At 37.2% G+C, this 13,224-nt stretch overlaps 1 protein-coding gene across 2 annotated transcripts in view; it reads right to left on the minus strand.

The window, feature by feature from the left end:
* UBE2Q2 (ubiquitin-conjugating enzyme E2Q family member 2) overlaps window positions 1-13,224 on the minus strand; it is a 57,483-nt gene that overhangs the window by 18,334 nt on the left and 25,925 nt on the right. For both annotated transcript variants that reach the window (XM_012651903.1, XM_012651902.1), the window contains 5 exons: window positions 10,785-10,925; window positions 8,961-9,045; window positions 7,157-7,217; window positions 6,299-6,389; window positions 620-678 (listed from right to left, as the gene is read on the minus strand). In XM_012651903.1, coding sequence (XP_012507357.1) covers window positions 620-678; window positions 6,299-6,389; window positions 7,157-7,217; window positions 8,961-9,045; window positions 10,785-10,925 — 437 coding nt within the window. The remainder of the gene's footprint in view (window positions 1-619; window positions 679-6,298; window positions 6,390-7,156; window positions 7,218-8,960; window positions 9,046-10,784; window positions 10,926-13,224) is intronic.

The following is a 13,224-nucleotide window of genomic DNA, read 5'->3' on the forward strand; positions in this document are numbered from 1 at the left end:
CATCATAATGTGGATTATCTCACAAAATGGAATTAGTAAGCCAAGTATTTGAAAATTCTCAAATTAGTTTAATTGCTCCTAAATTGAGGATCTACAGAACATTTCATAACTAACCTAAGTACAAATTCTGATCTTTTCCCCACCATTGTAAGACTTCCAATCACAAAAAAGCATCAATACGAACTCCAGTAAAACTGCATGACAATTACCATTTGATTCTACTGAACTGCAACTACTACCTCTAGAAGGAACTAGACAGCCAGTTCCAGCCCATGAGATTTCCTGTGATTATACCTAGTGATCACAACCATGTGGGAATCACTCTCTAGTAACTTCCTCTAAACCTTCAATCACAATTTATATTTGAAAAATATTTGGGTTTTTTGTGGGGAAACATATAAACAGGAACCATTAAAAACTCTACCTATAAACAACAAAATGGTTTATGATCAATGGTTACGAATGTGGGCCCCAGACCAATAGCATCAACTTCACCTGGGAACTTCTTAGAAATGTAAATGTTCAAGCCCACCCCAGATCTAAATAAAAAACCCTGAGACTAGCTCTCCAAATGATTCTGTTGCACACTATTAAAAAAAAAGTAATCACTTAAACTTACCCTCCTGAGAGAACAGGTAACACCACTCGAACGAATGGAGGATCAAATGGAAAGTTATCCTAAAAAGCAAATAAGTTTAATTAATTTTAAGAACATCCTTAAGACTATATTCAGAAAATTTTGAGCCAATAAATAATATGTACATTTACTATCAGATAATGAGTTAGAGTCATAAAGTTAGTACCAAAAAACAAAATGAAGTGAAAACCAAAGCAAATAAAAATGAAGTTAAGATCAGGCCCACACAGAACTGTTTTGATAAACTTACGAAATACAGGAAGTGGTTCCCCTTCCAGAAGAACTATAGGAAGGAACCATTCAATAATGATAAACTGGGTAACTGAGATCAATCTTCCAGCTGAGAACTAGAAAAGGCAGGCAAAACGTGACAGTTACAGGGCTGAGAGCAGAAAGAAAAGGGAACCTCGGAGAGCAGGCCTTTTCCCTTAGGTTTTCTTCCAATTACAGAAGAGAAAGACAAGAGGTTAACGAGCTGAGCAGAAGTCACAGACCCACAGGGATATAAAAATTGGAGCTCAGGGTCCAAAAAGAGGTCTGATTGTAGGTTGGGACCCTGAAGGACAAACTGCAAACTGCCCAGCAAAGTCCAGCTTTAAGTCATCTCAATTTCCGATCGGATGAGGTGATCCTGGGTTGCTAATACCCAAATGTAAATCCTCCCTGCAGGAGAATGTATCTAAGGCTTTCAATTTGTTCTATGATTTTTCATACGTAATGTCTATCACTAAAAATAATCAGCCATGGGACTTGCAGACGACGTGATCAGAAAACAAGAGGCACAAACGATAGACAGGAAACCTCAAGGGAGCAAGATAGCAGAGTTAAAACACTGCTGGGGATGTGCAAGGAAAGGAAAGGCAAGATGCAAACCTGAAGGGAACTGCAAATTGTACAAACGAATCCTCTGGAAATTCTGACATCTAGAAATGTAACGAGTGCAATGAATAACTTAATGGATGAGTTTAACCACAGCAGAAACTAAGAGATTCAGTAAATTGGAAAATAGCAGAAAGACAAAAAGGTGAAAAATGCAGAAAATAAGACAAGATAATATATGGAAAAGGTTTATCACATACCAGAGTCCCCGCAGGAAAAAAAGAACGGGACAGAGCAATATTTGAAGACATGGTTGCTGAGAATTTTCCAAAACTGATCAAAGACTTCGCAAGATTTAACCACCATAAATACTTCAAGAGGAAGTAGAGGCTACGGTAGGAGAATATCTTCAAGGTGCTGAAAGAAAGGAACTGCCAACCTAGAAATCTATCCTCAATGAAAATATTCCACAAATACGAAGTAAAAATAAAGGCATTTTCCTATCTACAGGCCCACACTAAAGGGTATATTCAGGAAGGAGAAAGATGATCTAGATGAAAATTTGGAGAATAAAGAGCATGAGAAGAGCAAATATGCATGTAGATCTAAGTGGACACTGACTATTATATAATGATTATGTGTAGGGTTTTAGGTAAGCACAGAACTAAAATGCTTTACAGTAACAGCAGATATCTGGCAGGGAGTGCACGAACTCAAAGTGTTCTAAGGTCCTTGCATGGACAAGGAAAAGAAAAACATATAAATTAACAAATTTATAATAGCCTTTGACAAGTCAAGGACATGTACTGTAACTGTAGAGTAGTAAAGAAGAGAACTACTAAACTAATAGAGGTGGGAAACTGCAGTAATAAAAAAATAATCCAAAAGTGAAAACGGAACATGGAGCAAGGATGACAAATAGAAATCACCTAAAGATGGTAGATTTAAACCCAAATATCAATGAAATAACACCAAATGCAATGGACTAAATGGTCCAATTACAGAAAGATCATCAGACTTTATAAAAATATATGAAGAGAGGAAGATGAGCTAGAAGATGAGAGAAAAGAAACCTCTGCTACTTCTTAGGCTACCAAGCACAATTCTCTCTTTTGAATTCCCAGTCCTGGGAACCGAAGCTTTCCAGAATAAGAGCTTTTCCATTAATGAATGGAAGCAAAGACCATGGCTGAAGTGGCCAAGGGTGTGACAGGTCAGCCCGTAACAGCCAGGAGAGAAGGCCAAGAAGGCTGCCCCTCATTTTCCTCCCACAGCCAGGCACAGAAACGGCAGATTGCCTCTGATGAAGACATGTCAGGAGATCCGAGAAAAATCACCCTCAATTTCTAAGTTCAAACAAAAAGGGATTAAAGGAAACAATGAATACCTTTTAAAAAACCAATTTGAGGGTAAGGAATCTAAACAAACACTTGTTTCATCCAGTTATTTCCAAGGAACATAAAAATACAATTTAAACTAGGAGGAAGAATAAGCAGCATAATTTCAGTACTTTAACTCCCTTCTTCTGCTTGCCCTTGAATAAGATTCTGAGAAACATAAAAACTATGAAAATTCAATTCTACTAACAGGAAAATCATGCGTGTTTCTGATGGCTAAAGTAGATAATCTTAGATTTCTACTACAAGTTAGGAAAAGAAGAAACCTACCCACACAAGATACCAACTTAATGACAGCTGTTATAATCTACTTTCAAACAAGCAGCTCACCTGTTATAATATCTGCAATTTAACAGACATAATGAAAAGAATAGGTGCAAAGCTTGGTAAAGCACAACCTCATTTAATCTCCTGTTATTTAGATCTCTAAATATGTGATGCCAAATCCACTACTACAAAGCCTCACGTCAACTGATTATGTGAGAACTACCCTCATTTTAAGTAGTTCTTCTGAGTAACCGTTCTGTATCAAAACCTGGGGATTCGACTCCATAAACTCTGTACCCTGGAACTTAGTAAGCAAGATTTTACAGAAATAAAAAGGAGTTCTTCCTTCAGGAAAAAAGGGGGGCGAATGGGGGTGGTTGCGGATGACTATCGAAAGGAAGTTTGAGCTACCCTGGTTAGCACACATGAATGCAGACTCCCGGGCTTCACAAGGGGCTCACAAGGGGCTCACAAGGGCATCTGGATTTGCAGTTTAACATCGTGGCCTCCTAAGCTATTCTTAAGGACGAGGAACATTCTCTTTTTGAAAGACTACATCACCAGAAGGCTCTAAATAGTTACAAAGCACTTCCTTATATTGAACTGAAAATCACTTCTTTATAATTTGACTTATTTGTTCTAGTTTTATGCCCTGTGTTCACCAACAACAAATCAAACTAATGCTTCCACGTACTCAGTCCTTCAAATAGTTGAAAACAAGCTATCATGAAATCCCATGTTGTTCTCTCCAAATCCACAATTTAAGCAGCTATCTTAGGACATGAAATAGAATCTCTTCTGACCCTGGCTACTAGTCTCTAAACGAGCCTAAATTTGTCTCAAGAAACCCTTCTTAAAGTATTAATGTTCCCTCACAATTCAATTCAATAATTCAAATGTCTGAAAAGTGAGAAACCACTTCCTTAAAAGCATACAAAATGGATCTACCAAGCTGCTGTCCCCTTCCCTCCTGCCTCCATTTCCCAGCCTTCTGTTATATCTCAAGTTCCATTTTTCTTATCATTCATGGCTCTCAAATTGTCACTGTGGACATCAAGGCCATAAATACATATTGTTCTGGCTCCTTCCTGTGTCATACCTGCTATCCTCCAAAGTCTGTGAATCCTGATACTAATAACTTGGCAATTCAGTTTAAGGTCCTCTTCATAAGGTCGGTTAGCTCAAGGTGATCACATTCTTCCCAGGCCTCTTAAGAAATACTCCAACCCTAGAAAAGGCCCTTCCTCCTGGTATCAGAAGCCATGGTCCAGAAAAACAAATCCAATAGAATTTCAGCCATTTACCTCCCAGATCGTCCCCTCCCTGAGTTTCTACCTAGAGTAGGAAAAAATAATGCAAACACTACCTGCAGTCACAAGTCCTCCAGTTTTCTGGCCAAGATTCCATATGCCCTTAAAGATACCTCCCAAGGAGGAAGTGACAGGGTAAGGGCACACAGGGGGCTTCTAAGGTACTGATAAGGTTGTTTTTGTTTATTAAAGAGACAAGGTCTCACTGTCACCCAGGCTGGAGTATAGTGGTGTGATATAGCTCACTGCAACCTTGAACTCCTGGGCTCAAGTGATCCTCCTTCCTCAGCCTCCCAAATGGCTAGGACTATAGGCATGCCACAATGACTGGCTAATTTTTTAAAAAAATTTTTTAGAGATGGGGTCTCGCTATGTTTCCCAGGCTGGTCTCGACCTCCTGGCTTCAAGTGATCCTTCTGCCTCAGCCTCCGAAGTCTAAGGTTTTATTTCATAAGTTTGGTGTTGGGTACACGAGCATATGCTTTAATGTTTTAAAAAAGAAAGATACCTTCCAGGTTTTTCCAGTGTTTTTTGTTTGTTTGTTTTGTTTTGGCCTGGGCATTTCATTCATTTCCCCATAAGAATCAGTAAAAATGCAGTCATTAGCAACTTCAGTAAACACAGACCAGATTCACACTCTAGGGAGACAACACAGTTGACAACCACAACAGTTCTGACAATAAAAAAACTGAGAGAAAATCCTGATAGTTGGGCAATTTCAAGAAAATTCAATCATAAGATATATCCCCAAACAAGAATACACACGCACAAAGGGGAGGTAAGAAACTTTCAGAAAATTATAACCATTCTTTTTGCAAGTATAAAGATAGTATTCTTTCATGTCTTTGTTTTCCTTCAAAATATCTCATATCCATAGACTTTAAACCATTACACTTTATCTAAATTTCATATTAAATCATTAACGTTTTATCCAGATTCCATTGCTATTCTTTTTTAACCTTTATTTTTAGCATCTTAAAAATACTTTATCAAACATAACACATAAATTAAGAAAAGTGCATAAAATATAGAGGTACATCTTAACAAGTTATTGTAAGGTATGTGCCCACGTGACCACCACCCTGGCCAACAGAAGACTCCAGTTGGCACCCAAGAAGCCCGCAGAAGTCCCTTGCAACACCCTCGCTCCCACCAAAACGAGAGGGACTCCTTACCCTAGCCTGTGTGGTAATCACGACTTTGCTCTTCTTGATAGTTTTACTGCCCACCCAAGTAGGAATCCATAAATTAGCGTTTCTCAGCCTTTATTTTAAGTTTTGCCCTACTAAGAAGCCTCTTTAGAAATTCTTTTTCCTAATTCCATCTCCCTGCCCCAGGGAATTTTCACACCACTGATACATCTGTTTCTGTTCTCTGGCCCTTTAGAGGGCACAGACCATAGCTTTTTTCACTCCAAGGACCAATTTTCACCCCACTGGGGGTGATACTGCCTCCACTGAGAATGCATGTCCTAATCAGTATTAGTTTTACCTATTTTTGAACTCTATATAAATGAAATTATTAAAAACAGGTTTTGGAGTCTGGTTTGTTTTACTCAACAATATATTTAAGATTCACCCATCTTGTCGCCTGTAGCTGTATCTGTTTTATGAATATCACAATTCTCCATTTTATTGGAATGAACACGGGTTATTTTCTGCTTGAGGCTATTATAAATAGTGCCGCTCTGAAGACTCTCCCAGTTAACCTAAGTACTCATTTCTTACAGAGTATATGCCTACAAGAATTCCTGAACCATACGGTATGAGTATCTTCTACTTTACCAAATAATACCACATTGTTTTCCAAAGCACTGTACAAATACATGCCCATCAGAAGCAGATGGAGTCCCATTACTATTTTCTTACCTTAAAAGAGAAGTTAAGCAAAATATATTCTATGCCTTCTTTTTCTTTTAAGATCTGAAGATCACTGTGCAAAGGACTATCAGGGTCAACCCTAAGAATTACAAAACATAGTTCAAACAAAGTTAGAACATTTTTCTTACTAAACTCAAAAATGAACCAGTCCAAGAGCTAAAACAGAGCCCCTAAGTTCCAGGCAGAGAAGGTCTAAAGCTGCTCTACAGCCCCAGGAAAAATAGGTCACTATGGCCTCCAGCTCCTTGGGAATAAATGTCCAAAAGATCATATAATAGTACTCTAAATCTATTCTAATAAGGGGGACCAAAGCTAGCAGTCATTCTAAAAGAAAACAGTCATATGTATATAATTTTCTCAAGAACTCAAAAAAAATTTTAATATGCTTTCCTAAACTTGTACTATTAGCCAAGGAGTTCAAGGAAAGAAATTTGCTATGAAGAAGACTACAAAAAGTTAAATTGCTAATAAAATCTGAATTTGTCTACAATTGTTCTATACATACAAATCCTACTCAAATCCCTTACTTCAAATATAAACTGGTTATCACAGTCAGTCTCATCAAGTTACTGTCAATAAATATACTTGTTTCTAAGTTCCCACTGTTTCACTAATTCCATGAAATACTTTATCCCACAACTTTGTCCCTCTTTTTCTCCTTCTTTCTCATTTTACTTAAGCCTCAGAAACAGCACATTTTAACAATCTAAGAACTATTTCTATAGGAACAAAGTCTAAAGTTGTAAGTAAAAGCCATATATAAAGGTATATCGAGTTAAGAGAAAAAAACTCCAGTGTGAGAGTCTAGCATTGCAAAGAGTGAGATAGCATAAAAAAGCCACTTACTTCTGCAGTTTAACATGCCAGTCATATAAACTGTCATTTATGAGTTCCACTGAATAAATCCCTGTTAACATACAGAACATGTTAATCACTCTTCATTTGCTCATATAACTATTACTTGGGTATAAATCGATACAATAAATATCCAACAAAAGCCAGAAATTTTGCTATTAAAACACGGAAAAACTAAGCTATATTAAAAATATTTTAACACTAGAGCTGAGTATCTTATTCCTTTAACAGATAATTAAAGCAATCAATTAAGAGGATTCTTTAATGAGTTGAAAAACTGCTTACCATTAACTTTAAGTAAATGAAAAAACTACCATGTAAAATCATATGTACCTAAGACTTCTCTTCTATGTACATATAAACATTTCTATAAAGATGGAATCTTTCTCTATATATTGTTTTTATAGTCTTTCTTCAACTTTTTCAGATATCTTTCCAAGTTAGTTTACATAAATCTATATCTTTTTAATAAATCTATAGTGATTTATTTTATGGATATGCTGTAATTTAACTCATTCCACCCAATATCTGGTTATTAATTTTGCTACTGTAAATAATGTTGAAACAAGTGATTATTTAACATTTAAACATAAAATCAGTATTCAAATATTGATACTCTATTATCTATTAGATAAACTTCTAGACTTGTTATAAGAAAAACTATAAGGATACTCAAACTTCTAATAACTCAGAAACAAGTTTGGCTTATCTTGAACTCTGTAAGGCAGAGAGGTTTTTTTTTTTTTTTTTTTTTTTTACAGAGTCTCACTCTGTTGCCCTGGCTAGAGTGAGTGCCGTGGCCTCACTGTCAGCCTAGCTCACAGCAACCTCAAATTCCTGGGCTCAAGCGATCCTACTGCTTCAGCCTCCCAGGTAGCTGGGACTACAGGCATGCGCCACCATGCCCGGCTAACTTTTTCTATATAGTTTTAGTTGTCCGATTAATTTCTTTCTATTTTTAGTAGAGACGGGGTCTCGCTCTTGCTCAGGCTGGTCTCGAACTCCTGAGTTCAAACGATCCACCCTCCTCAGCCTCCCAGAGTGCTGGGATTACAGGCGTGAGCCACCGCGCCTGGCCAGAGGTTTTGTTTTTTAAGTAAGCTCTAATGATTTTGATTTGACCCTGAACGGGTTATAATGCTGTCCCTTCGAACAAGCTGAAGTGTGACTCTTCCCCTTATTTAACACTGTTATAATCTCTGTGACGACATGGAAGGATTTCACCTCTAGTCACAGAGGTTCCACAATATTCAAGTCTTATTGGGTAAGAACACTCAAGTCAAATAATGAAATAAAAATTTTAAAACCCACCTATTTAAAAAATAATATCATAACTAACTCTATAATAAAGGCTGATATATAAAGGTTGATTTCAAAAAAGGGGAGAAAAATCATAAAAATCAATTTGGCAATAGTTCTTTGCACAATGAAATATATTATCTCTTATTTACTTTTTTTTTTTTTTGAGACAGAGTCTCACTCTGTTGCCCTGAGTAGAGTGCCGTGGTGTCAGCCTAGCTCACAGCAACCTCAAACTCCTGGGCTCAAGAGATCCTCCTGCCTTGGCCTCCCACAGTGCTAGGATTATAGGCGAAAACAGTTTTTTTTTAAAAATCCAAAAAACAAGTAAACTCATCTTATTTTACCCCCAACATTTTGGAGCTTGATTTGAGTTTCATATCCCTAAAATAAAATTAATAAACATTTCCATTTCTGTCTAGTTATAAGAAATGACATTATCTGAAAATAGAAAAAAACAAAATAACAGGAACAACAGAGATCCAGAGGTCCTTACCTGTTTTATAACTCTGTGATCTGTATATGTCCCTGAGCTCTTTCATAAGTCTGTCTGAAGCTTGCACTGACCCAGACACTGCACCCTGAAACATAAAACTCGCTGTTTACCAAGGTCTCTTGAGTCAAGTAATTAAATATTTAAGGTATTTCAACTTGATATAAAATTTTACAGTAAAAATGGATCACCACTCAACATTTTAAGAAGTCAAAACAGTTAAGTTCAACTAAATGAAGGATTATGAAGTTTCAAGAGAAATATAAAACTGGGACAAGTCTGGTTCATTTACTATTTCTTATCATCCGGAAGGAAAAAAAAAAAGTCTAGCCAACATGTCCAGACCACCATGGACTCTGCCAACAGCACAGAATTCAGTATGACTCTATTCCAAATCCCAAATTTTGAAAATATTAGAAGACCCTCATCATGATATGTTAACTGAAACAGAGTTCCATTACGGAGACTATAAGCAAGAATGTTCCGCTGACAGTCTAGTTCAATATTAAAAAACTGAGAAACATTTTTGCCTACATGCAATTGGTTTCAGTTTTTCCAGTGCTGGGACTTCTCCAAAGATGAAAATGCGCCAGTATCTTACCCTAAGACTGAACATGAATGGAACCATGTTTTGACTGTGTGAAATTTTGATCACATAAAATTAAAGATTTTAAGGATTGCCCTATGCTTTGAGAAGGGGGAAAAAAGTCAAGTTACAAAGATGTTACTTCCTAGCTATGTGACCGTGAACTGGTCTGGACCCGGTTTTCACATCTATGAAATATGAAGAGCACCTGTTTCACACAGTGGCAGCGAAGATGAAATGAGAAGGTATGAAGTACTTAGTGTAGCACTACCATGTGAAAGTGTTCAATAATTTACAGCTGTTTTGATTACAACATCTACAAACTGAAATTGATCACAGACACAGTAAAGCATCATCAATCCAGATGCCACAAATTTTTTTAATAATCGAGATATGGGCTTGGCTAAATTTTTTTGCTCTATTAAAAAGGGTTTGCCAATTAAATTAACACACTAAATAAGAATGAAGGAGGGAGAGTAATCTACCAGTTTTCAATGCTTGGCATCTACTTGTGTAGCAATTCATTCCCTATATCTGGAAACCTGTGCCCAAAACAAAGTAACTGGTTCTCAGATTGCACGGGGTTGAATAATAGCTCTGATGCGAGGAAGGAAGTAGGAAGTGTTCACACAGACAGCCAGACTATGATTTGATGTTCCCCTATTCTGTCTGGGCATTTCACATGTATACATCATTCTCATTTATTTTTCACAGCAATCATCCAAAAGGTATGTATTGTCCACATTTTAGAGTTGAAGAAACTGAAGCCGCAAAAGATGTGTTTGTCACTAAACTCAGTGTTCACATTCCTCTGCTGCTTCACATAAAAGAGATTTAAGTCAAAAGAGAAAAATTACTTTTGGTTTGGTCACGACAGGACAGACCAGAGGTCAGCTTCATGGAGGAGAAAGAATATGAATGCATTTTGTCAGAGACCGAACTTGAATATACAGATCCCGCAGGAGGAGGGTAAGCAGAGAAAACAGCTTAAACAGGCTGGAAACGGGCACATACAGGGACCAGCAGCTGGGTCCAGGATATGGAGAGCAGAACAAGGTAGAAAGCGACTATCGACAGAGGAGAAAGGTAAATTAGGGCAACAAAACACATGACTGGATCTACCATTAAGGCAGGGACAAAGGAAGAGGGCAGCTGAGATTGGCATCTTAATGACCTGCCTAGTGTTAATTATAATCACTTAACCACAAAAGTCCAGGTTCTAAATATTTACACACACTTACGTTTAAATGGTCTTGCCTCTGAGTCTTCCTAATTTTCTCTAATATTGCCAAATTTTCTTTTTCAATTCCTTCATCCTCCGACTTTTTCCCACTAATAGGCTCTTCTTCCTTCATCTCATAGTGATCTAAGTCTTCTATATCCTACAAAAAGAAAAATGTTACCTCATACAAATTATTTTTCTTGAGTAGTTTCTTATGCAAAAGTTAAATTATTCTTCACTCAACCAGAAACAGGAAATAGAGAATACATTTATTCCATGGAGAAGGGAAAAATGCCTTCACATTCAACTCAAAAGACTCCCTCTTATATCCTATATTTTACTTAAAAGCTAGACTCAGGGTAAAGCAGTTTTTATAGCTTTACAAAGTTATAACTATGACCAAATAAGCCATCCTGTAAGTCTCCTACTAAGAGGAACTTTTGAAACAGTTTAGCAGCAGGGATCAAGAACCTTAGTTGTTAATACTCAGTTTCTAGAATTCTATTCTAAGAAACTAGTCTAAATTGTGAACACAAATTTAGGCATACAGATACCTATTTCAACCTTACAGTCCCGAAAACACAAAATACACACATGCAAAAATGGTAAAAGTTAACTCAATTCCATGGAATACTAGGAGGCCATTAAAATACCAATATAGGCCGGGCACGGTGGCTCACGCCTATAATCCCAGCACTCTGGGAGGCCGAGGTGGGCGGATTGTTTGAGCTCAGGAGTTCGAGACCAGCCTGAGCAAGAGCGAGACCCCATCTCTACTAAAAAAATAGAAAGAAATTGGCTAAACAACTAAAAATATACAGAAAAAAATTAGCCAGGCATGGTGGCGCATGCCTGTATTCCCAGCTACTCAGGAGGCTGAGGCAGGAGGATCGCTTGAGCCCAGGAGTTTGAGGTTGCTGTGAGCTAGGCTGACGCCACAGCACTCTAGCCCAGGCAACAGAGTAAGACTCTGTCTCATAAAAAAAAAAAAAGAAAGAAAAAAAAATACCAATATAGCATAATTATTTCTTCTGTATTAAAAACTTTGAAATGAAAATCAGAATACAAAACAGAATACACAGAATCTCAATTGTGCCAAAATAAGCATAGAAAAAGACCAGAAGGACTTATACCAAAATGTTAATAGTTGTTAACTGAGACATTTAATTATTTTCTGACTTTTCTGTAGTAAGCATATATTCACTTTTATAATTAGAAATCAAGAAAAGAATTTGAATAATTCTAGACCAACATCTTTAATTACATGATTCTGCTCTCTCCTTCCCCATATCATTTGCTCTTAAATATAAGTCTACGCAGAATTCTTTTAATCCTAACTTTTTTCAATTATCTTACTTCTCTTTTATTTCAACTTTAAACTACTCTAAAGGAGTAGTTTATATTTACTATCTCTACTTTTTCTAGCTGACTAATTTATCGATTTCTAGACCAGGTTAATGACCACCTTCTGTCCAGACTCAATGGGTCTCTTTCTGGGAACACCATCTCTTCAACCTTTGTGACACTCCATCCCTATTCAAACTCTGCCCAAGACTCTATACTTAGAAGCTCTCTTCCCCCGTGTGTACCTTTCAGCCCTAATCTTCATTCCACACTTGTTTTCTTCAGAATTCTCACAAATGCCTTTAGCCTGTATCTTCCCCTCTTACCCCTTTAACCTCGGTCATATTCCCATCCACAAAACTTCCCCATTTGAGTATTAATCAGCACATCCAAACAGCATTCATCATTATCGTTCTAAAACAATATTCTCAGCACACTGTTCTCTCCTTAAGGCCTTCCTATCAACAATCATACCAAATAGGAACATTTGTCTCTAATTCAAGACTTGTAGCCATCTGCCTTTTTTAGTCCATCTTGCTTTCCATGACTCCAACACATCGACCTTCTTCTCCCAAAAGAATAGCATCCAATGCATCCAAACACATCACGTCCAAGGACATTCTGGGTCTTTTCTATCACATGATTTTTGTAGCCTAGAATATCTTTTCACCTGTCCTAATCTGACATCTTCTCCAGTCTCCAGTCTCCTCCCTTTCTAGATTTCCCTAAATGTTGCTGTCCCTTGTTTACCATCCTATGAGGAAAAAAGGAAAGGTACATAAACTGTCTTAGTACATTATCCACTTCATTGTACACCAGACCCCTGGAAAAAGTTCAATGTTTCCATGCAGTACATTCCACCTAAGTTAAACTGCAAGAAAACATTAAACTCTCTACCCCAAAAAGTCATTCTAATTGGACAATTTTAAGAACTATTTTACTCTCAGACACACAAGCCTACAACTACTTCAGTTCTGAAGCATTCTAGAAGTATGTTTTAGATTAAAAATTTCCAAATCAAGAAAATAAGGTAAAAGCCTGAATTAATTCTAAGATCCAGGCCGGGCACGGTGGCTCACACCTGTAATCCTAGCTCTCTGGGAGGCCAAGGCGGG

This window comes from Propithecus coquereli, unplaced genomic scaffold (assembly GCF_000956105.1).
Source record: "Propithecus coquereli isolate 6110/MARCELLA unplaced genomic scaffold, Pcoq_1.0 Scaffold372, whole genome shotgun sequence".
In the NCBI taxonomy this organism is placed as follows: domain Eukaryota; kingdom Metazoa; phylum Chordata; class Mammalia; order Primates; family Indriidae; genus Propithecus; species Propithecus coquereli.